We start from the raw sequence: 24726 nt of genomic DNA on the forward strand, positions 1-24726 counted from the left end.
GTTGTCTTCAGTCCTGATACTGGTTTGATGCAGCTCTCCATGCTACTCTATCCTGTGCAAGCTTCTTCATCTCCCAGTACCTACTGCAACCTACATCCTTCTGAATCTGTATACATTTCTTATCCTTTTTCCCTCTTTCCTTAAACCTCCATGACAGAGAAATACAGCAACTGCATGTGTATTGGGAAACCTCTATAAATCAGGAAAAAATTCTCACTTCTCCAGGTTTGATATTCATAGGCCTATGAACTGGTGAAGTTAGGTAAGTGATACATCTCTTAGACTGTGTAATGTTGTTTTGTGTCGTTTCTATCATCCAAAATAGTCAGAGGAGTTAAGTCAAAATCCAGTATGCTTGTGACGATCCACTAACCTTTTTCCCCTATTTTATCCATTCAGTATGTCAATGTGTACATACTCATCATTCACACTATATAAAAATATCAAATGTTTAGTTAATGTGCAAATACCCTTCAGTTTAATTCAGGTTGCCTAAAGAACGTAATCAAAGAATTATGTCTTCCTTGGGTTAGGTATATACCGTATTTACTCGAATCTAAGCCGCACTTTTTTCCGGTTTTTGTAATCCAAAAACCTGCCTGCGGCTTAGAATCGAGTGCAAAGCAAGCGGAAGTTCTGAAAAATGTTGATAGGTGCCGCCACAACTAACTTCTGCCATCGAATATATGTAGCGCTACACAAGCATGCTTTGTGGGCACAAAGATAAATACTGGCGCCAAAACCTCTGCACCAGTAAATAAATTAAAAAAAGGTAGAAGACGAGCTTTTTTTCCGCCCCGAGTTTCGACCACTGCATTTTCATACATTATCCAACGAAGTAAATACAAATTCCGTATTGTTCATCTTCGAATGTAGCAGAATTTCAATGTACTACGAAAATCCGACTGGCAAGACTGTTAGGGATGTTTGTCAACTTGGCCAACTCTACGTTCCGAGTTTTTTCCTACCTGTGAGAAGAGATGGTTGCTAATAGGAACCTGATGAAATGTGAATCACATGCAGTATTCTCTTCACCATAAGAATAATACGAATATAAACATTTTGCCATGTATTCCTTCGTGTTTGCTGCTATCTCATTTAAATCCTGTCTGCGTAATAAACTACGAAACTAGAGTGAGACAACAGCAAACGCGGAAGAATATACGTATCGTGTCATGTTTATATTCGTATTATTCTTATGCCTAATAGTGATACAGTCAGAAATGAAGCACGGCAACTGACTAGATTTTAAATGTAAGATGACTAATTTCTGTGCAGAATTTGATGTACTAAAGAAGCGGCCGCAAAGATTTTCAAACGGAGGAAAATTTTCGCAAAACTCTCGTTCAGAACATGTTCTATCATACGCATGTTCTATCATACGCATGTTCTATCATACGCATGTTCTATCATACGCATTTGGTTCTTTTTGATCATTATCAAAGAAAGCAGCAGTGTAAGTAACAACAAATAGCAGTCTCTTGCCATTGTTTCGCTAATGAGACGATTCCTCTTTTTTTTTTTTTAAAAAAAAAAAAAAGCGGCAGTAGCGCGCACAAAAGCAAGTCACGCCGCGAGCGGCGACAGGCCGTAAACACGCACTATCAAAATGCGACAAACAATGCATTACACAGTACAGTAATGCATTTTCAGCTTAGAGTGACGTAAACACCTATAGCAAAGAAAACGGCACTTATCAGATCAAAGCAAAATAAGCAATCGATTCAAACCAGACGAAGCACGTGAAAAAGGAAGGGTACCCGTATAAATACGGACGGAGCGCCTGACGCATAGCAATGGCTACCTGGTAAAGCTTAACTGCTAAGCTTACGACTCGAACCAAACTACTGTAGCTGTATCGTCTTTCATTCGACCTAAATTTTGTCTCATATTCCAATGGACTAACTTTGTTTCGATTTGGAGGTGCGGCCTAAAACTTTTCTCTCCCCTTGAATTTCGAGTCTCAAATTTCAGGTGCGGCTTAGATTCGGGAAATTTTTTTTTCCTTATTTCGAGTCTCATTTTTCAGGTGCGGCTTAGATTCGAGTGCGGCTTAGATTCGAGTAAATACGGTAAATATCACACATTTATTCACCTTAACAAATTTTAATATATATTTGAACTCTGGAGTATTTTTTAATTATTTCCATATTATTATATCTTACCACACTTTCCACAATTGAAATTAACTGAAAAGAGCAGTTCCACATGCTACAATCACAAAGTTCACAGACAACACAGTTGTTTGATTAGGGATTAGTGAAGAGGAAACAAGACATCCTTCTTGGCCTTTACACGGAGAATTGTGTCTGTTAACCTGGAAAAGAAACAGAAGGCCCTTTTTCCCATATCTCACCTCATCATCACTAGTCTCAGTACTTGTCAAACTGTCACTTAGATCCTTTGGCCACAAACTGTGTGTGCTTTGATTAGACATTACTGCATTTAACTGAGTTTTGCCAAAATGTGTACTATACTCCCTGAGCCTGTCTATGTGTCACATGTCTTTACAGTGTAGAGAATGGGAAATAATAGGAAATTCAAAGATAAATATTAATTTTAAATCATAACGTAATAGCAGATTTTATTGTACTTACAATGAATTTTTCGAGTGGCAGCTCCTTAACCCTGAAAGGAGTGGCCATGGGAGAAATGTAATATCCTAAAGGAGAGCTAGATGTAATTGCAGTAACTTTCTTTAAAGTTACATTTTCTAATAGAAGCATTTCTGTCACAAGGATTTGTTTATGCAAGGATACACAGTATAGAGTATCAGGTGAAATTAATATTTTTATACATAAATACTACCATTAGTTACAATGAGCTAATCCTTTGTACTTGTAAGAGAATGGAAATTACTCTTTTGAATATGGTTCAGTGAAAGTAGCTTGTCAAAAGTAATTGAATCTTGGAATTATTTATGTTTTGTATGACAAAAAATACATTTTTATTGATTTACTGCAATATGTCTGAAAAGTGCACATGCAATTACATAAACATCTTTATGTTCAGGTACTTTGTTTTGGCTCGTACGGATCCCAATCCTAAGGCATCTGCAGGTAAAGCATTCACTGGATTCATTGTGGAGAGGGATACTCCTGGCTTGACTCCAGGCAGAAAGGTAACACTGTATGCAAATTTGGTACCAATCTTCCTTTAGTAAGAAGTACTTTGCTGCTTGTTAATGTGTCAGTAGTTTCCAGTTAATGTTTCTAATAAATTGAGTGTAGATGAAACAAAATTATATAAGACTGTTTGCACACATTAATTTTTGTTCTGTCTCTAAAAGATCCAACTCAAGTTGTTTTTTCTGTACTATGATATGTTCCTGAACTGCCCCATTTATGAGATTATAAGACAAGATTTTTCCACAAATTCATCATTGGACAAATACAAGGTTATCTTGTATTCATGGATGGTTTGGCAGTTGACATCACATGCAGGTTTAATTGGATGATTTCAGAGGGGCAAGCAGGGGTGTAAAGGGAGCAGCTTTACTGGGCTATGATGAACAAGAGCAGCTGAACAGTGAAGGGGCAGCAAAAAGCTCAGTCTGCTTGAATAATATACAGAGCACTTGATATGTGGTACAATAAATGAAATATGGAGTTCAGTAATGGCGTTACAGCTGATGCTGCTACACCACAACCAGTTTATCTTTAATATTGGAAATAAATGATGAAGAAAGCACATTGCATGCTCAAAATGTTGTAATTTCTTCCGGTTTAGCTCTAGGGAGACAAGAGGCCAATACATTCTTGTCTTGGCTTTAAACATGGTTACATTTTTCACACTGTTACATTATCATTTGAATTTTATGATGATTATCATGTTAAAAGTAACAGTAGTATTCAGTTTGCTTTCTTGGTGAAAGATTTAAAAACAGTAAATTGAACAATGATGGATGCAAATTACAGCCTTGACTTTGCTGGGATAGTTTAATTTAAGAATTAGCTTTTCATGTAGTGTTCATGTAGACAGTATGAAACTAATTTTAAGTTATTGGCCAATTATGAAGCAGAGGCCACAAAAATTATGTGACAGGAAAAAAAATTTGTTTCACAGCAGAAAACCTTCATAGGTGGCATCGGATGAAGAATAAATTAAAGAACACCAATTTTACATGCCTAGCTTTCGTGGTACTGATGTAAGGAGGGTTTCATGAATTGCCGCAGCATGTTATGCAGTAAGTGCAGGAGAGATTGAATGAAGGCTTCTTCATTACTTTAAGTAAACAGAATGAAGGTGTCAGAAATAGAGAATTGTGCAATAGCAGGCGATGCATAATTCAAAGTGAGTACTACCTGGTGTGTGATCAAGAGGACCGGGCTTATATATTGTGAAGAACTATTCTAGCTCAGTGACTTCCCAACGCATTTGATGGAAAACTATTTGCAGTTTGGCATTATATAATCAACCTATGGTGGTGGGCAGTGTTGATGAGACACCTGTTTATTTTGATATGCTGTCAGATAGCACATTGGACATGAATGGTGTTACGTCTTGTTACAAGAAGGTATGCCGATGAAAAGGCCAAAACAAATTGTTGTGTGTGTTCTGGCAGAAGGTAGAAAGTTGCCCCCATATTTGGTTCTTTGCAGGAAACCACTACTAAAAGAGATATTACCTGCATGATGTTTTTGTGAACAGTCATTTCAAAGCTCTTTTGTGACCGCTGAACAGAGAGTGACTACAAGCAGACCATACCCTCACTCCAGGAGAAATTTGAAAGGATGAGTGAAGGTCCATGCTGGGACAATGGGTCCTTACTACTTGGAACAGAATCTCGAGTAAATTCATAATACAAGGATTTAAATATTGCTAAACATCTAATGCAATGAAGGCTCAAAAAATGACATACCATATTTACCTGAGTATAAGACAACCCTGAATATAAGGTGACACCTTTTCTTCAAGAGCCTCCTTGAGAAAAATTTATTTTTAACATACTCTGATTAATCAAAATTAGAAACAGTTTTATTGACAAAATATCTGCCTAAAAAGTTAATGTTATGCCGATTCTGAAATTACATCATTTATTATGTATCTAAATTTTGATGATATGAAGAGAAATAAAATAAACAAAAAGAAATAGCTCACCGGCATATCATTTTTTGTCTCCAGTACCTGTTCTGCTTACTAAGCCTGTCATTGTGAAATCACCACCATCACATGATCATCATCATCGTCATCATCATCCTAGTTGCACAGCTGCGAAATTTATTACAAATTTTGGTTGTTCCTTCCAAATATACTGCGATTCCTTGAGGTTGGACATAAGGTGCAGTTGTTTTTTTCTGAATACACAGCAGATTTTTCATTTCTTTACTGACATGAGAATGTTACAATATCTCATGCTTCCAAACATATTATCTGCCCACTGCCCCCTCATTGGCTGCCTAGAACCAGCAACCAGCAGCCCTCACACTCCCTTTCGCTCCTGTTGTACCTCACAGTGAGTTTCGACAACACTAGTGCATGAAACAAAAGTGCACCACTGGCTCTTCTGTAGACCTACCCATCTCCTGCAGAAATATATACTGTTACTATTTGTTCGGTTTTAAAGTCAGTTTAGTTCTGACTACAAATGGATCCAGACAAACTGCAAATGTTCATAGAAAGCCAAAGTACACAGTATAGATTTCTGTGGTCAGCAGCACGATGAAATTTACTGTCTGCTCATCACTCCCCACCCCGCATTCATCCTAGTTTTCAGTCAAACCAGTACCAATGTTCCAACCCTTCGGCAGGTGTGTGCTTGAGCAATTGTGACAATATTTTCTGGAGTGCAGGCTGCAAGTAACAACAGCAACTAATACAAAGATAAATGATCGCAATCTTGGTTCAGTCCATTTCTTGAACTTTTTCTCATGTCGCAGTCTAGTGACATCTATTGGTAATGTCTCCGTGGCGGGGCTTGCCACTGTAATTTATTCTCATGGAAAAAGTTATAATCTGTTTAATATGATTTATTTTGTTTGTCAGACACTTAATTCTGGATTTTTTTTCCCTTGTTTCTCTTGAATGGTTAACATATTGTTTGAAAGCTTATTTAAAAGCTGGTTACATTTTTACTGGGTACTTTGAATGAGTTTGTAAGATGATAAAATTTAATGTCGTTTCCTCTTGTGTTTCACAAAACCGCCAAATGTTAAGCAGGACAATAGAATGTTTTAGTGGGTAGTTCCTATTCTCTCGTGGATCTCTTGCACTAGCACTGCAAGAGTCAAATGTAATGTGATTGTTCAAGTAAGCTTGACATTATACCAAGCACTTCGGCATATTGGGAAATTTTGAGCCTGTTCAAACACAAGTATTGTTCGCCCAGGCCTATCCTTCAGAATTCTTCACAGTGAATCTGCACATGATCTCAAAAGCTGAAGCTTTGTCTATAAGGGTAAGACAACACCTCTACTAATCTGTTAAACAATGTAGAAATATAATAGAGGGAAACATTCCACGTGGGAAAAATATATCTAAAAACAAAGATGATATAACTTACCAAACGAAAGCGTTGGCATGTTGATAGACACACAAAATTCAAGCTTTCGCAACCAACAGTTGCTTCGTCAGGAAAGAGGGAAGGAGAGGGAAAGACGAAAGGATGTGGGTTTTAAGGGAGAGGGTAAGGAGTCATTCCAATCCCAGGAGTGGAAAGACTTACCTTCGGGGGGAAAAAGGACAGGTATGCACTCGCGCGCACGCACACACACACACACACACACACACACACACACACACACACACACACACACACATATATATATATATACACACCGACACAAGCAGAAATGTCTGCTACCTTACCTTAGGGGGGGAAAAGGACAGGTATACACTCGCACGCGCACACACACACACACATATATCCATCCGCACATACAGACACAAGCAGACATTTCTTTCCCTCTCCTTCCCTCTTTCCTGACGAAGCAATTGTTGGTTGCGAAAGCCTGAATTTTGTGTGTGTGTTTGTGTTTGTGTTTGTTTGTGTGTCTGTCAACATGCCAATGCTTTCGTTTGGTAAGTTATATCATCTTTGTTTTTAGATAAACAATGTAGAAATGTTGACATCAGCAGCACTGGTTTAATCTGCAAATATAAGATGACCCTGTGTTTATCAAATCACAAAATTGGGAAAAAGCTTGTCTTATAATTGGGTAAATATGGTAAAAATGGGTTACTGTCAGGAAGAATAAAAAAGTAGCAGGCCTAGAAATGAATAACACATACTGCTGAAGGTAAAATAGCATCTAAATCATGTCTTTTTATATTATTTGTTCTTGTATTATTCTCATGCTGAAATCAATAAATGGAATATTGTTACATAAGGTAATATTAGTTTTTTAGCTGAAGCTAAAGTGCATTATATCATTAAAACAGTTTGTAATTTTCATTAGTCAGTATTTGGTTAAAAGAACAACATTCTAAATATACCTGTTCAAAATGGGGGATTATCTTATATTATTTGGTATTGCCTTAAAGTCAAGTAAATACAGTAGATAAAAAAATTGGAAGGAGTAAACATAAGAACTCACTGTATAATTGAGAGATTGAGCCCTCAACAGACACATAAATAAGACTGAAAACACTGCTAGATTTTGAACAAATCCTCCCTCTTCCTCCAGCCTTACTTTGTTGAGAATTACACCTATTCTTGTCAGTGATAAAATTGTTTCTTAATTAATAGCATTTAATGATGAATGGATGAAGTTTAATACATACAACAAGAGTAGGATACGTTATTGATTTACTGATTTCTTTATTCATGCTCATTATGGAATTGGAATAATGAAATCATGCAAGGAGCTTCTAATGATATTGTGCATTCATAAATGATTCAGAACTGGACACCATTCTCTACACTTGAGCTATGTTAAATATTCTTTGTGTGTGCTATGGAGCACAATATGGCATCACTTTAACAATGGCTGTGAATGTTTTTCTGCTAATGATTCTGCCAAACTGCTCCAACTGACTCTGTACAGCAACTACTACTACTGGACTGCGTGTCCAAAAATGAGCAAATGAATATCTACAGTGTAGGGAAAGAAAGATTGGTACTTACTGTAAAGATAACACGCTAAGTTGCAGGCAGGCCTAGTTAAAAGGTACTTACACATAAGCTTTCGGCCACACCCTTCATCGGAAAAACACACATCATTCATTCAACTCCTTTAACTGATGAAGGCTGTGGCCAAAAGCTTATGTGTAAGTGTCTTTTAATAGTGCCTGTGTGCAACTTACCATGTTACTTTTATGGTAAGTAGCAGTCTGTTTTCCTACAGTGTTGTTATTCCTACATGAAGTTTCCATTGTTGAACGGAACATCTTATTGTTTAACTGTGCATTGTTGCAGCTCGCAGAGACTATATTTATTCTTCCATTGCTAAAGAGGTAGCAACAGTGACCTCACACCTTTAAATTTTTGTCCTTGGATTCCTCCTCATAAGAAAAAGCCAAAGAAAGAAATCCAAAACAAAACCCCAACCAGAAACATTAGAGTCGTCCAAGAAAGACTATAAATGGCAATAAAGATCAATCGTTAACATGGGGGCACACTTATGAGTAATATATGTATTGTGTACTTAAGTTTAACCAATGTAAGGGCATATACTGGCAGCAAGAACATAGGATTACTAAAATAACATATAAGTAAATGATACATACATACATAAACCTTGTCACTGGAACACAAGCTTAGAAGAAAAGGGAGAAATCCAATTTAACTCTGAAGCTGTGGCCACAATTAAATGATAAAGAAGAAAAGCACTTCTAGGGATACAAATTAGCAAACAAAGGTCACTCCCATGTAAAACCACTCTTATTATTTCCATGCAAGCACCTTAGTCTTTTCTGTAATTAAGTAACATGAAAGGAATGTCTAACCTCAAAGGTTTTCAAAGTTCCTTTGGGTTGTCTCTCTTGTGAAACGTATAAAAAGTTATGTCAGAATCAGTGTAATGATATAACAATTGAGTTGTGAATATTTACTAAGAACGTTTTCCTCATAATACTAATTTTATGAAATAAAAAGATCAAAATACACAGAAAACTACTTGCAGCGTTGTATCAATTATAGAACAACAAAATAAGTGGAGACATCAAATAAGATCACTAAACATTGTACAGCAGTGAGGTAAAATTACCTCATCAGAAAAAAGAACTCTAAACTTCATGGCATTAAATTTACAAAAATGATAGTATGTGTTTCATAAATATCTTTAACAATGGTAAAGTCTCTTTTTTTATACTCATGTACTTTCATGATTGACCGTGTAATGCACAATTTCACTGTGCTCTGCTTTTAAACACTCACTCCACTGAAGATACTCGTAGCTTGATGATAATGTAACATAGAGATATCATCGGGGTGCGGGAATCCTTCATGAAGTGCATGATCTATTGTGGTGTTTGTGTGGTCTCCATCAGGGTGGGTGGATGTGGCATGTTTGTCTGAATGGCATACCATGGGATAGACATGCAGAGGGAAGGTGGTGGGCATGGCAGCAGGTCTGTACCCACCAGGTGACTTAGCTGTCCCAGCACATGCGCATAGATGATGGAAGAATGGGGTGCAGGAGTAAACAATCTCAGAGTGCCAGCTTGCTGACAAACACATTTTGATAACATTAGCTATATACCGGCCACAGCACTCACATGCTGCAGCTATTGGTTGTAACACTTGGCATGCATTCTACGAGTAAGAACAGTATATATGGTATAACATTTTCTATAGTTGACTTATTGGCTCCATGTGAACCAGTCTGTTTACATGAAAACAAACAGAAAAGGCACTACAGTCATGTAGGAAGTCCTTGAATGTATGAAAACATCATCAGTTTCATTACTCATTGTCTCACATGTCATGATAAGATTTAATGTTCCCCACATGATGCATTTCTTAATCTCTGCCATTTCGAACATACTGTACTCCACAGGATTCAGATGTACCATGTGTCTAATCCGAAATGGAATAACCCAATAATCATGGAATTTTTTGATTTCTTCTCTTTCCTTTGAAGACTTGCTACATAATTTAACCTGGATCACATCACTGATTGCCTATGTAATAGCTCACAATAATTTATCATGGGCATGCTTGGTTTAGAGGCTTTCCTCCTCCATAGTATCCAACGCAGTTTCCTGAAATTCTTCTTACGTGGATTCCATTACAGGTGAAAACTGTTGGCGTTATGTAAAAATGGTGCTTAGTTTTCTTCCAAATAACACAGTGCATGGCAGAAGACCAGTAGTAGAATGGCACTGCTTATTAATTAAGACTTACAAGTTGGGTAAATTTTTAGCCCAATTTTTATGGTTTTCTTTCCACAATATGCCCTACACAGTCATAGAAACCCATGAATCATACGCTTCATTGTATTGTACCTAGGATGATAAGAAGAAATTAGAATTTGTTTGCCACAGTTTTCTTCTAAAAATGTTTTCCATTCAGATGCTCGGAACTGTGAGGCATTGTTTGTCAAAATAGAGACTAGTTTAACACTATGCACAAAATAATCATCTCGTAATTCCTTGATCATTATCATGCTGGTAGTTTTTCGCAGTGGGCGTAGCTTGACATATTTTGAGGAAACCCCTTAGATTACAAGTTTACTTTAGCTTTCAATAGTAGGATGAAAGCATCCAGCACTATCAACTGCTCTGGTTTATCAGGTATCAAATGATATGAATTCCTTGTGTTGTGTAGTTGTGAATAGTGTTTTTCCAATTTCATTGTACATTTCTTGGGTCTAAAATGTGCGTAGCTGACATCTGTATATTTAATTAGTCATCTTCTGCATTTATGGGTGTACACAATCACCATTGATCAGATTGTGCCTGTCCCCTCAGGTATAATACATTCTGATGTTTTGCAATAATAGGTGTGGGTCTTCACTTCTAAGGGATTGTCTCATTTGTCTTAGATCATCTCAAGGTCTCATCTGTGTCCTGTTTGACTCTGTGTTCCTGGATAGCTTTTTAATGTCTTTATGGAGTTCACACAAATTTTGTAAACTGTTGGTTGTGCTGTATTAATTTCTCCTGGATTTTCAGGTCACCAAGATAACACATTGAGAATAATAATCTCTTTTCATGGTATACGTTCAACATCTAAGTCGTGCTGCTGAAGTGCAAGTGCCCATCTTGTCAGGCAGTCCTGCGTGAGTTTACATTTCATTAAAAACAATAAAACTTTGTAGGCTCTCCACACAATGATGTCTTCGAAGCAAATGGAATCTGAACTTAATCAAAATCCATGTGATGGCCAGTGCTTCTCACTCAGTATTTCCTTTCCCACACCGTTAATGCTTTGCTGGCAAAGGCAGTTGTGCCATGCCACTTCGATCATGGACCTCATACACGTGAAACAGATGGGATCCGATACCGTATTCAGTACTGTTGTTGTTGTTGTTGTTGTTGTTGTTGTGGTCCTCAGTCCTGAGACGGTTTGATGCAGCTCTCCATGCTACTCTATTCTGTGCAAGCTTCTTCATCTCCCAGTACCTACTGCAACCTAAATCCTTCTGAATCTGCTTAGTGTATTCATCTCTTGGTCTCCCTCTACAATTTTTACCCTCCACGCTGCCCTCCAATGATAAATTTGTGATCCCTTGATGCCTCAAAACATGTCCTACCAACTGATCCCTTCTTCTAGTCAAGTTGTGCCACAAACTTCTCTTCTCCCCAATCCTATTCAATACCTCCTCATTAGTTACGTGATCTACCCACCTTATCTTCAGCATTCTTCTGTAGCACCACATTTTGAAAGCTTCTATTCTCTTCTTGTCCAAACTATTTATCGTCCATGTTTCACTTCCATACATGGCTACACTCCATACAAATACTTTCAGAAACGACTTCCTGACACTTAAATCTATACTCGATGTTAACAAATTTCTCTTCTTCAGAAACGATTTCCTTGCCATTGCCAGTCTACATTTTATATCCTCTCTACTTCGACCATCATCAGTTATTTTACTCCCTAAATAGCAAAACTCCTTTACTACTCTAAGTGTCTCATTTCCTAATCTAATCCCCTCAGCATCACCCGATTTAATTTGACTACATTCCATTATCCTCGTTGTGCTTTTGTTGGTGTTCATCTTATATCCTCCTTTCAAGACACTGTCCATTCCGTTCAACTGCTCTTCCAAGTCCTTTGCTGTGTCTGACAGAATTACAATGTCATCGGCGAACCTCAAAGTTTTTACTTCTTCTCCATGAATTTTAATACCTACTCCGAATTTTTCTTTTGTTTCCTTTACTGCTTGCTCAATATACAGATTGAATAACATCGGGGAGAGGCTACAACCCTGTCTCACTCTTTTCCCAACCACTGCTTCCCTTTCATGCCCCTCGACTCTTATAACTGCCATCTGGTTTCTGTACAAATTGTAAATAGCCTTTCGCTCCTTGTATTTTACCCTTGCCACCTTCAGAATTTGAAAGAGAGTATTCCAGTTAACGTTGTCAAAAGCTTTCTCTAAGTCTACAAATGCTAGAAACGTAGGTTTGCCTTTTCTTAATCTTTCTTCTAAGATAAGTCGTAAGGTTAGTATTGCCTCACGTGTTCCAACATTTCTACGGAATCCAAACTGATCTTCCCCGAGGTCCGCTTCTACCAGTTTTTCCATTCGTCTGTAAAGAATTCGCGTTAGGATTTTGCAGCTGTGACTTATTAAACTGATAGTTTGGTAATTTTCACATCTGTCAACACCTGCTTTCTTTGGGATTGGAATTATTATATTCTTCTTGAAGTCTGTGGGTATTTCGCCTGTCTCATACATCTTGCTTACCAGATGGTAGAGTTTTGTCATGACTGGCTCTCCCAAGGCCATCAGTAGTTCTAATGGAATGTTGTCTACTCCCGGGGCCTTGTTTCGACTCAGGTCTTTCAGTGCTCTGTCAAACTCTTCACACAGTATCTTATCTCCCATTTCATCTTCATCTACATCCTCTTCCATTTCCATAATATTGTCCTCAAGTACATCGCCCTTGTATAAACCCTCTATATACTCTTTCCACCTTTCTGCCTTCCCTTCTTTGCTTAGAACTGGGTTGCCATCTGAGCTCTTGATATTCATACAAGTGGTTCTCTTCTCTCCAAAGGTCTCTTTAATTTTCCTGTAGGCAGTATCTATCTTACCCCTAGTGAGACAAGCCTCTACATCCTTACATTTGTCCTCTAGCCATCCCTGCTTAGCCATTTTGCACTTCCTGTCTATCTCATTTTTGAGACGTTTGTATTCCTTTTTGCCTGCTTCATTTACTGCATTTTTATATTTTCTCCTTTCATCAATTAAATTCAATATTTCTTCTGTTACCCAAGGATTTCTATTAGCCCTCGTCTTTTTACCTACTTTATCCTCTGCTACCTTCACTACTTCATCCCTCAGAGCTACCCATTCTTCTTCTACTGTATTTCTTTCTCCCATTCCTGTCAATTGTTCCTTTATGCTCTCCCTGAAACTCTCTACAACCTCTGGTTCTTTCAGTTTATCCAGGTCCCATCTCCTTAAATTCCCACCTTTTTGCAGTTTCTCCAGTTTCAATCTGCAGTTCATAACCAATAGATTGTGGTCAGAATCCACATCTGCCCCTGGAAATGTCTTACAATTAAAACCTGGTTCCTAAATCTGTCTTACCATTATATAATCTATCTGATACCTTTTACTATCTCCAGGATTCTTCCAGGTATACAACCTTCTTTTATGATTCTTGAACCAAGTGTTAGCTATGATTAAGTTATGCTCTGTGCAAAATTCTACAAGGCGGCTTCCTCTTTCATTTCTTCCCCCCAATCCATGTTCACATACTATGTTTCCTTCTCTCCCTTTTCCTACTGACGAATTCCAGTCACCCATGACTATTAAATTTTTGTCTCCCTTCACTACCTGAATAATTTCTTTTATCTCGTCATACATTTCATCAATTTCTTCAACATCTGCAGAGCTAGTTGGCATATAAACTTGTACTACTGTAGTAGGCATGGGCTTTGTGTCTATATTGGCCACAATAATGCGTTCACTATGCTGTTTGTAGTAGCTAACCCGCACTCCTATTTTTTTATTCATTATTAAACCTACTCCTGCATTACCCCTATTTGATTTTGTATTTATAACCCTGTAATCACCTGACCAAAAGTCTTGTTCCTCCTGCCACCGCACTTCACTAATTCCCACTATATCTAACTTCAACCTATCCATTTCCCTTTTTAAATTTTCTAACCTACCTGCCCGATTAAGTGATCTGACATTCCACACTCCGATCCGTAGAATGCCAGTTTTCTTTCTCCTGATAACGACGTCCTCTTGAGTAGTACCTGCCCGGAGATCCGAATGGGGGACTATTTTACCTCCGGAATATTGTACCCAAGAGGACGCCATCATCATTTAATCATACAGTAAAGCTGCATGTCCTTGGGAAAAATTACGGCTGTAGTTTCCCCTTGCTTTCAGCCGTTCGCAGTACCAGCACAGCAAGGCCGTTTTGATTAATGTTACAAGGCCAGATCAGTCAATAATCCAGACTTTGCCCCTGCAGCTACTGAAAAGGCTGCTGCCCCTCTTCAGGAACCACACGTTTGTCTGGCCTCTCAACAGATACCCCTCCATTGTGGTTGCACCTACGGTACGGCCATCTGTATCGCTGAGGCACGCAAGCCTCCCCACCAACGGCAAGGTGCATGGTTCATGGGGGAAGTACTAGCCAAGCCTAAGAAAATGGTTGTCAAATTCGGGTGATGCATAATTTGTGCTAATAACAAGTCTGAACAAATATCTTCAAAAACTTTTGGCTGCTCCTCTCCGCAGGTCTGTAAGGTGTCTTTGTTTAGTAGTTTTAATAAATGAGATGACAAAGAAGTGTACAGCAAAGGAGCAATAGCAGTACCCAGTGAATCCCAAATATTCTTTCAACCATTTTTCACACATCGATACAGAGAAGTTTTCAAAGGTCTTTTATCTTCTATGGATGGGACTCAGTCCCTTCTTTTGTAGTTACATGTCAGAGAAATCTTCTTTACTTCCTTCCAAACTGTGACACTGCCAAGTTTATGGTAACTCCATCTCTCTTAAATGCACTAAGGACACGACATAAGATGTCAAAGTTCCTCTGACGGTGCTGAAACAATTAATTTATCTTAAACAGATGTGGTAATCAAATTAAGTATTTCCAGTTAATGCTTGATAGAGTGCCATCATAAAGGTGCCATCCCAATACCTCACTCAACTTTCCCTTCGATGCTCGACAAGATCCGTTAATTTATTGCTACAGCATCAGTAGTGTCATCCCACATCTTCACATAACTATCTTCCCCTCAAAACTGTGGAATCACAGCTCTCTCTCTTCTTCTTTCATGCTAACGAAATCAAGGTTCATGCCTGCATTGCCTTCACAGTCATCATCTACAGTTCCTTTCAAGCAAATATACATCTCTTGTTCCTGGTTATTCATGTAAGCATGTCGTCCTACATAACCTACTCAGCAACATCTTTGTGTCATGCAGTCTGTACCAAAGATAATTCCAATGCTCAAAAAAAGAACAACAAAAAGTGCTCAGAATGTCCTTGCAGTATTCAATATTTTACCAGAATTTTTTCTGTGATTGGCCTGCTTCAATTTCCAACTGCTATTACAGTTCTGAGTCCATTTACTGAAAATATCAGGAATTTTATGTGGTTATTGAGTTCAGTTACTGTCCTCATCTCCAAGCCAGAATCTAGTAAGATACTGATATCAATTCCACATACTTCGGCTGTAACAATCTATTTGATAACATCCATAATGTATGTCCGCACAATGCCTCTTTGGTCATGTACAATTGCAGATGCATGGGAATAAAAGGGCATGCACAGAAATTTGTGGAAAGAATGCATGTACACATGGACATTCTCGTATCCACACTTTGTCTCATTGCGCAAACAGTCTGCAACAAATGTTCTTTATTGCTTGGGAGCTTATACTGCATTTATTTTGATATAAGGGCAACAATAAAGTAAAACACAAAAGTGCCTGTAGGTACAGAAATATATAAACAACAGAGGGATGAGAAGTACAAAGTGATGACAATGTTTTGTCTGCAAATTTTGGAAGGTGGTCATGACAAGATTTTAGAGTTTCTGCTTGGGAAACTGCAACGATAAGGCTGACAATAAAATTTTGTTAGCCACTAACTGGCAACTTATAAACTAGTTTGAATTATTTATTCTCTATTTTGAAACAAAGCATTTCAATTCTATCAAGTTTGACTTGTAATGTGGAATCATCGTAATTTATCATTTGTTTGTTTCTATACCTACTTCCACTGTAGGAAATGCCTAAACCTGTAATTATTAGCATATTTCATTCGTATACAATATTACAATTTGTATCTATTAGCATTTGTAAGTACTGCTCTAATGTACAATTATGAGTCATTCCATATCCATGCAGTTCCTTTGATTACTGGAATAAAGGAACATGAATAAATAAATAAATAAATAAAAAAGTGATGATATTTGAAACTGAGACCCAGGGAGGTTCTTAGTCATTTTGTGAAGGTTAATTTACTTTTAATCATGAAATATGATATATAGATTAGCATAATCGTATTCGACAAATTTTTGAATTGCATAGATGCCGGAATCCACTAGAATGGAGGTTGTGTTTTTCAGTTTCATATTTTTTGCATCATCAGTGTGCTTCACTTCTATTTTTAGTAGTTTGTTGAGGAGCTACACGTCCCCCATCACTTCTATTGTTCAGATGTCAGACTCCTCAGTTGTTGTGCTGTAAGTCACCATAGCACATATCTTCAGCCACAGTTTTCATATACACTTTCGGGTTATTCTTCTCAGTTTTCCTACTTTGAAACTTATGGTATCTTATTGTTTGCAGAAATATGATCAGAAACAATCTAATATGTGATGCTCTGGGCAACATATCTTGAATTTTTATTCAAATAATCTTCAGAAGCGGCATTAGACACAACCTTTTTTCTTTGTCTGTAATGTACAAACTTAAGCGTGCTTCCTTTGACGTCAACAGACATTATTGCACATAAATTGCTTTATAGCTAACCTCAGCATAATACACAAACACATATGGACCCTTGCTGCTCATCATCTGGTAAAAAATGCAAAGATTCCAACCAAAGGACGCAAAGATTCCCACTGAAGGCAGGTAGAAATGTGATTAACACATGGCCTTCTTTTCCAGGAAATTACACATGCACAAATGTGTACGCGTAGTTGCGCTATTGGAAATTTATGTGCGAGCACAAAGTTGAACACAAAAAAGGCATCATGTGGACACACCTTTAGAACGTTGTTTGTCTCTGCTTAATAAGTCTTCCATAATGCTGCATCCATTGTCTGGGTGTGTCATCCATTTAATTGTAGATGACCTGATGTCCATACATTCAGTTTCAGCATGATTCCCATCAGAAACTAAATTCATTTTTCCTGCAAATCATGAGCTAGAATTGTATCATCATTTCTTCTGTCTTGTTACGTTTGATTGCAAGTCTCGTGATCGTCATTCCTCTGGAATTCACAATATCCCAGTTGTCTGTCACATGGTAGCCTGTGGTCATCATATCTTTGTGATTAGTTACAATCATTCCACCAATTCAGTGCTTTAAAGTTTCATTCACTACCATATCCATTTTGTGGTGCCTCATTGTCCATTTTTTTCATGTCAGAATGATTGTTCTCATGCTGCCTTTTTCTCAGTGTCGAGCTTCGGTTTGATCTGCCTTCAAATATTCTTTGTTGATGTGTTTGTATCTTGTGAAAGCTAATCTCACACAGGCATGCAATGGTAATCACTGTATAAGAATCTCAGTAAGTATTGTGTCTTTGACAGGCTCATCTAAATACCAGTTACAGTCACAGTACCTCTGCAAAAATTCACAAATGATACTGTGAATGCAACTGTATGATGGCAGCATCAGTAATTTTGACTTCACCGTACACTGTTCTTCGACAGTCCAAAATTTATTCTGACATTCACTGAAATTATTTTAACTGGCAGCAAGTCACATGCCACACACATGTGCATTGTCTTTCAAACTGCTCACTCATATACCTATTTTTTGTTTATCAGAATACAGTATTGAGAAAGCATGTGTGAACTGATGTAATCTTCTGTTCAGTTTGAACTTGTTACACTTGAGTGTACCAATAGGGATATCAGCAACCAAGCTTTGTGTTGCACTAATCTTAAACTGACCTTTATTTGTAACCCCCTCCCCAGCATATGGTCATCTAAAGTGAGTTGCTGCAAGACTTCAGCTTTTGTGGCCTGGGCCATGCATTTTATCAATGCCAATTACCATTTCAAAGATTGACTGTCCGCACTGTTAACTATCATTTTTTATTGTTATGATCTCCATATTGATTTTACTTTCCACCTAATCAAGAGCAGCTTAAAGAGGTGCATTATCTTCACCGTACTCAATTTTAATTCTTCAACTTCTAATCTGAGTTTGGATTGTTCCCTCATAACTTTATTACACAATTCATAGTGTTCTCTCATTAATATACCAATGAGTACATTTCGTGAGTTTTGTAATGTTTCTCGAAATTCTAGTGCACTCTTTCTGACTTCATTCTCCACGCGATTAGTGTACTATTCAATTTCAGCAGTTTACTGTTTGAGGTCATAATTTTTCTGCCTGGGATCATTATTTATTGTGTTGATGATCAGTTAGCTTAATTCCACCATTACTGGTACATGGCTAACTGTTGATGCAGCAGCGTCCATTGTTTAGGTGGCTACTGGTACACCAAGTTGGTTGTTCTCAAAATGTAAATTACTGTTATTTAACAAAATTCCCAATTCATTTGCAGAATTAACATTTATGGTTGAACTGGCCTGCATATTGATATCACTGTGGTTTCATCACTGGTTAGCATCCACTATTAATGGTAGCATGGGTCTGTTATTTCTCAAGTCAATGTATTAGCAGTATATAGTTCACAAAATATCAGTCCTTTTCAACACTGTCTTTACTAAAATGAAGTAACGCTGTGCTGGAACTCTGCACAATCACCATTCATTGTAGTTCTGCTGCTTCGGCCATCTCAGAAGATTGCAATGAAATTCTAGTCCCACATACGCATTGCCAGTTGCAAGGCACCCTCTTCCTTTTGCCTTACTGTGGTGAGAAACATCTCTCTTCTTGTTGATGAAAAATCAAGTGTTAATTAACAGGGTTTGATGATGGATGGATGGATGAAGTTCAGTAAGTGCATCAGACTAAGATACAACTAGTGATTTATTCATTCATTTGTCAAAGACTGTTATGGAATTGGAATAGTGAAATTGCGTTAAGAGCTTGCAATAATACCTTGCATTCATAAACGATTCAATTCTGGATGACATTCCCTACACTTGAGCCAAAGATAAATATTCTTCATGTGCACACGGCCGAACACACACTATGGCACCACTTTAACGATGGCTCTTAATGACTTTCTGCTACCTGTTCTGCCTAATGGGTCTGGCCCACTGTGAAAAACAACCATTACTACTCTGTGCACCCAAAAGCAGGCAACGGAATATCTCACTGCTGTGACTGGAAAAGCTTAACTGAACCTTTCTGCAGCTCACAGAGGCTATATTTATTCTCATACTGATAGAGACAGCAATGGGGTCTTCACAACTCTGTGTGTGTGTGTGTGTGTGTGTGTGTGTGTGTGTGTGTGTGTGTGTGTGTGTGTGTGTGTGTGGGAGCGGGGGGGGGTTATTGATTATAAAGGTGGGTTTGATGAAAGCTAGTAACATCTTCAGTATTGTTGGTTTGTCTGCCATTGCCTCTGTTGTGTGGTTTGTTCCCAAACTGTGCACCAGAAGACCCGGAAACAAAACAGCAGTGCTACAGGGATATTGCAAAATATTTCAATATTAGGCACATTCTAAAACAGTAATGGATGCAGAGAGGACAGGTAACAACCATCAACTTATGTACACTATCTATTCAAAGTTGCATGCAATACAGTTCTCATAAATAAACATAGGTACGTGTGTAACATAAATGCTGGTTGCATTAATGGACTTAGTTACACATATCACTGCTTTTGTCCTAAAGGATGTGATGTCAAAAGCAACAAGAGTGCTTTAAATGTACTGTTTCGTACATATAGAAAATATCAGAAAAGATGAATCTTTTGGATAACATAGTATACTTTGTGATAGCTTTGAAAAAATAAATGTAGCAAAACCCTTCTTCTGAGGTCCAAGTAAATATATTTCAAAATTAACTAGGAAGACTTCAGCAGTGAGGAAAAATTAAAACTGTGGGTAAAATTATTGTAAATAGTATAGATAATTGCTTGCCATTGTTGCACTAGTTATCTCCACTAAAGTAGACTTCGTATGATATGAAATCTGTACTTTTTTAACATCGCAACTTACCAAGTCGTTCAAAAAATACTGTCATGCAGATAATATGTACAAATTTCCATGGAATTGAAGACTCCTGTAGATTTGAAGCTGCATCTAAATTTTCTCGTTTAGAACAAAATTTTATCAAGCTGTCATGCAACAGCACACTAAAAACAATATTCAGCCTAATGGAACTTATTGATTTTCATGCGATATTGCAGTGCTTGTGTTATTCTAAATTATGATTCAGTGTTCCTTTGGACATGCATGTGTGTCCGAAGGAACAGTGCATCATAATTCGGATTGACACAGGCACTGCAATGTTCTATTTATCCGCTGACACCGGGCAAACGACTTTCAAGTAAAATTTCTCCGCTGTACGGGAATATACATAATGGATGGACAAGTAAAGGTTGTAGACACATGGTTGATGATGTATGGAAGTTCAGGTTTGGCCGTGAGGTGTGCTTGGATAGCCAAATGTTAAGGCAACCGCTCATGATAAGTGTGAAATCAGGTTTGAGTCCCAGTCCAGCACAAATTTTCATTGTCATCATTCCATTATACAGCTGATGGTTGTCCATATTTGCCACTGCAAATACATTTAATGTATTACTGATTTTCTCATATCACAAAGTTTATTAATTTTTGCGATTGGGGGGGGGGGGGGTCTGGACACCCTCAAGCCTATGTATAGTCCCCACTCATCTCTCCCCTTCATTTCCACTGTCTCCTCTCTGTTCTGCTCCCATTGCTACTATATCCATCCATCTCTTTTACCGCCACTATCTCTCACCGATCATCACTGTCTGCTCTCTCTCTGACTTCCACTGTTACTGTCTTCCTCCAGCTCTGTGTCTCTTTCGCTGCCAGTTTCTCTCTTCCACCATCACTGTCTCCTCTCTCTTCCACCATCACTGTCTCTCAGATACTCATTTCCAGCACAAAAAAGCGTGAACCTGTTCGCATGACAAATTTTTAGTGAGGAAAGCAGAGTGAGGACTGTGGCAGCTTGTTCCCCGTTTTTCTGTCAGTCTTCTAAAGAGGTGCATATTCACCTTTTTTGTGCTCCAACAGGAGCATTTTTCAGCTGGTTCTATTCTTTTACCTGTTACATAAGGTATGGTGTTTATGTTGAATGAATTGTGTATGTGAGTAAAGTTTTGGCAGTTTATTTACATACTTAGACACATTTACATACTTCGAAACATTTAAACAACAAATAAATGCTCATAATATAAGCTTAACACATCCAACCCAAGTTCACTTTATGCTACTTTACATAAAAATGGACCTCATTTTTAGTCTATATCTGCAGTGTACCAAAAAATGTTGTGTTTGATTTGCAAATACAAAATATTTCATATGACAACATATTTTTTTGTAAGGTGGCACCAACAAATAATTTCTAGGCCTAGACAGCTTGCATATGTGTGAAGTGGCCATTATACAGAGGCAGTTTCTCATGAAGTTTTACTCGTGAAAAAAGGCAACTAAAAACATGGTTCGATGACCTCAGAACACTTGTAATGATCCCAGAAACCTTGCCCCATGTTCACCACGCTAGTTCAAACATTAATGCTTCTGTCAGGATGTAATGTGCGTAAGTGCATTAGCTTTAACCCGTGGATCTTTGTAACAGATAACAATACCAAAAAAAGTTTCAAAATTTCCTGAGACCATCATCTTAAGAACATATGATAAAAATTTAGACATTTACAGAAGTGGCAATGCCAATTGGTACTTTCAAAATCGTGGTTTTTAGAGTTTTCTCAGGAACTGCCCTTGAACAAATGGTGCATTTATTAGCCATCAAAGGTACACACAAGGCCACACCTAATGTGAAAGAAACAACCGATTTGCTCAGTTTTTCTGGGCTGAAGGAAGCATGTACTGTTTAAATTTTCACCATGTGCAGTAGGATAGCTACAGTATGCCTGTCCTTTTGACAGGTATTCAAATCTCCATAATCAGTTGAATCCAAGATATGACCCCATGAAAAATAACATTTTCGTGCACATCTTTTTGGAACATACATTAATGTGCATGTACCGATTATATTACTGATAACGCTGTTCAGTAAATTGTGTGTGAATTTAAAATATGTGTTTCATTAATGGTGCACCTTCATCTACATGTATGTACAGACTCCTCAAGCCATTGTATAGTGCATGGCGAAGGGTATCTTTATTACTACTACTCATTTCCTTTCCTGTTCCACTACAGAGCAATGAAAAATTGGCTTGCTGTATGCCTCTGTATTAGCCCTAATTTGTCCTGTCTTCATGATCCTTAGGTGAAATTTATGTTGTCGGTAGTAGAGTCGCTCTGCAGTCAATTTCAAATGCTGGTTCGTTTAGCGAAAAGAACATTCTCCCACTGGGATTCCCATTTGAGTTCATGAAGCAGCTCCGTAATACTCGCCCACCTGCTGGTAACAAATCCAGTAGCACTCATCTGAATTGCTTTGATGCCTTCCTTCTATCCAACATTGTGGGGATCCCAAACACTCGAGCAATATTCAAGAATGGATTGCACTGGTGTTCTATATGCAGTCGCCTTTACAGAGGTGAACCACACTTTCCTAAAATGCTCCCAGTAAAGCAAAGTTGATCATTTGTCTTCCCTACTACCATCCGTACATGCTCATTCCATTTCATATTGCTTTGCAGCATAACATCTAGATATTTAACTGTTGTGGCTGTCAGGCAGCACACTACTAATTGTGTATTCAAATTTGTTTGTTTTTTCTACTCGTCTGCATCATCCTACATTTCTCTGAATTTAGATATAGCTGCCATTCAACACAGCAGCTAGAAATTTTGGCTTTCATTTTGCATCTTCCTACTGTCACTCAACTTTGACACCTTTCCATACACCACAAAATCATCAGCAAACAGCTGCAGACTGGTGCTTATCTTGTCCAGCAGATTGCTTATGTATACAGTGAAGAAGAGTGGTCCTATCACACCGCTGGAGCACTTCTGATGATATCCTTGTCTCTGATGAACAGTCACCATCGAAGACAACATATTGGGTTCTATTACTCAAGAAATCTCAGAGCCACTCAATTATCTGGGGACTGATTTCGTATGCTTGTACTTTAGACAACAGTCTGCAGTGGGGCACTGTGTCAAAAACTTTTCAGAAATCTAGGAATATGGAACCTGGCTGTTGCCCTTTGTCCATGACTTACAGGATATTGTGCACAGAAAGGGCAATCAGAGTTTGGCACAAGCGGTACTTCCTAAATCTGTGCAGATTTGTGGACAGAAGCTTTTCAATCTCAAGGAAATTTACTATACTCAAACTGAGAATGTATTAAAGAATTCTGCAGCAAACCGATGTTCTGTTACCTTTCTTATATGCAGGAGTCACCTGCACTTTTTTTAATTGCTTGGGACTTTGTCTTGGACGAGAGATTCATGATAAATGCAAGCTAAGTAAGGGGCCAATGCCATAGAGTAATCTCTGTAAAACTGAATTGGAATTCTGTCTGAAGTTAGCAACTTATTTGTTTCCAACTCCTTCAGCTGCTCATCTATGCCAGGGATACCTGTTACTGTGTCAGGCACAGCTTTTTGTGATAGCGATTTTACGTAGACCAGAGTTTTCTCATGTTCTCGGCAGTATCTTTTGGTAAGGTAAGGCAGTGGTAATTGTTGTATGCATTGCCGCATTGATCTTTTACAGATGCACAAATTTCTACTAACTTTTGCTGTTGTAATTTGCTTGTTCTTTTTTAAACTGAGAGTGCAACAGTCTTTGGTTACTCAGCAATTTCTGAATTCTGTTACTAAAACACTGTGGGTCTTTTCTTTTCTTAATCCATCGACTCAGCACATTCTTCTCAACTGCACAAATTACGAACTGTTTAAACTTTGTCCACAATTCCTCTACAACCATCATGTTGGAATTAAATGATGTCCATTCATTGTCTAAGTGGGATACTAACAACTGGTTATCTATTCTTTCTAGCAAAATTATTCTCCTATCCCTATTGATTGATCTATTAAACATTAGTAACTTCTGCAACTATGATATCATGATCACTAATTCTCATCTCTGTTCTGACACTGTCGCAAGGTCAGACCGTTTGTATCTAAAAGCTTTAAAATACTTTCATCGTGCGTGGGCTGTTGAAGTAGATGCTCAAGATGTCTTTGGAACATGTGTTCAAAACTACTTCACAAGGCTGTCTGTCTGTACCACCTGCAATGTGGGTTACGATTGCACAATTTTCGTGCTACTGAGCACAGACTTATCTTTGAATGATTCTGACACTGTCACAGGTGATCAGCAAACTTGTTGATTCCATTTTATAATTGTGGCTGCAGGGTGCAGATATTATAGTCA

General features: G+C 38.0%; 1 protein-coding gene across 1 annotated transcript in view; it reads left to right on the forward strand.

The window, feature by feature from the left end:
• The window catches only part of LOC126253273 (probable medium-chain specific acyl-CoA dehydrogenase, mitochondrial), a 95500-nt gene that overhangs the window by 44817 nt on the left and 25957 nt on the right, over positions 1-24726 (forward strand). Inside the window, exon 7 of the mRNA XM_049954491.1 lies at positions 3013-3121. Coding sequence (XP_049810448.1) covers positions 3013-3121 — 109 coding nt within the window. The remainder of the gene's footprint in view (positions 1-3012; positions 3122-24726) is intronic.

Source organism: Schistocerca nitens, chromosome 1, assembly GCF_023898315.1.
Source record: "Schistocerca nitens isolate TAMUIC-IGC-003100 chromosome 1, iqSchNite1.1, whole genome shotgun sequence".
Classification (NCBI taxonomy): domain Eukaryota; kingdom Metazoa; phylum Arthropoda; class Insecta; order Orthoptera; family Acrididae; genus Schistocerca; species Schistocerca nitens.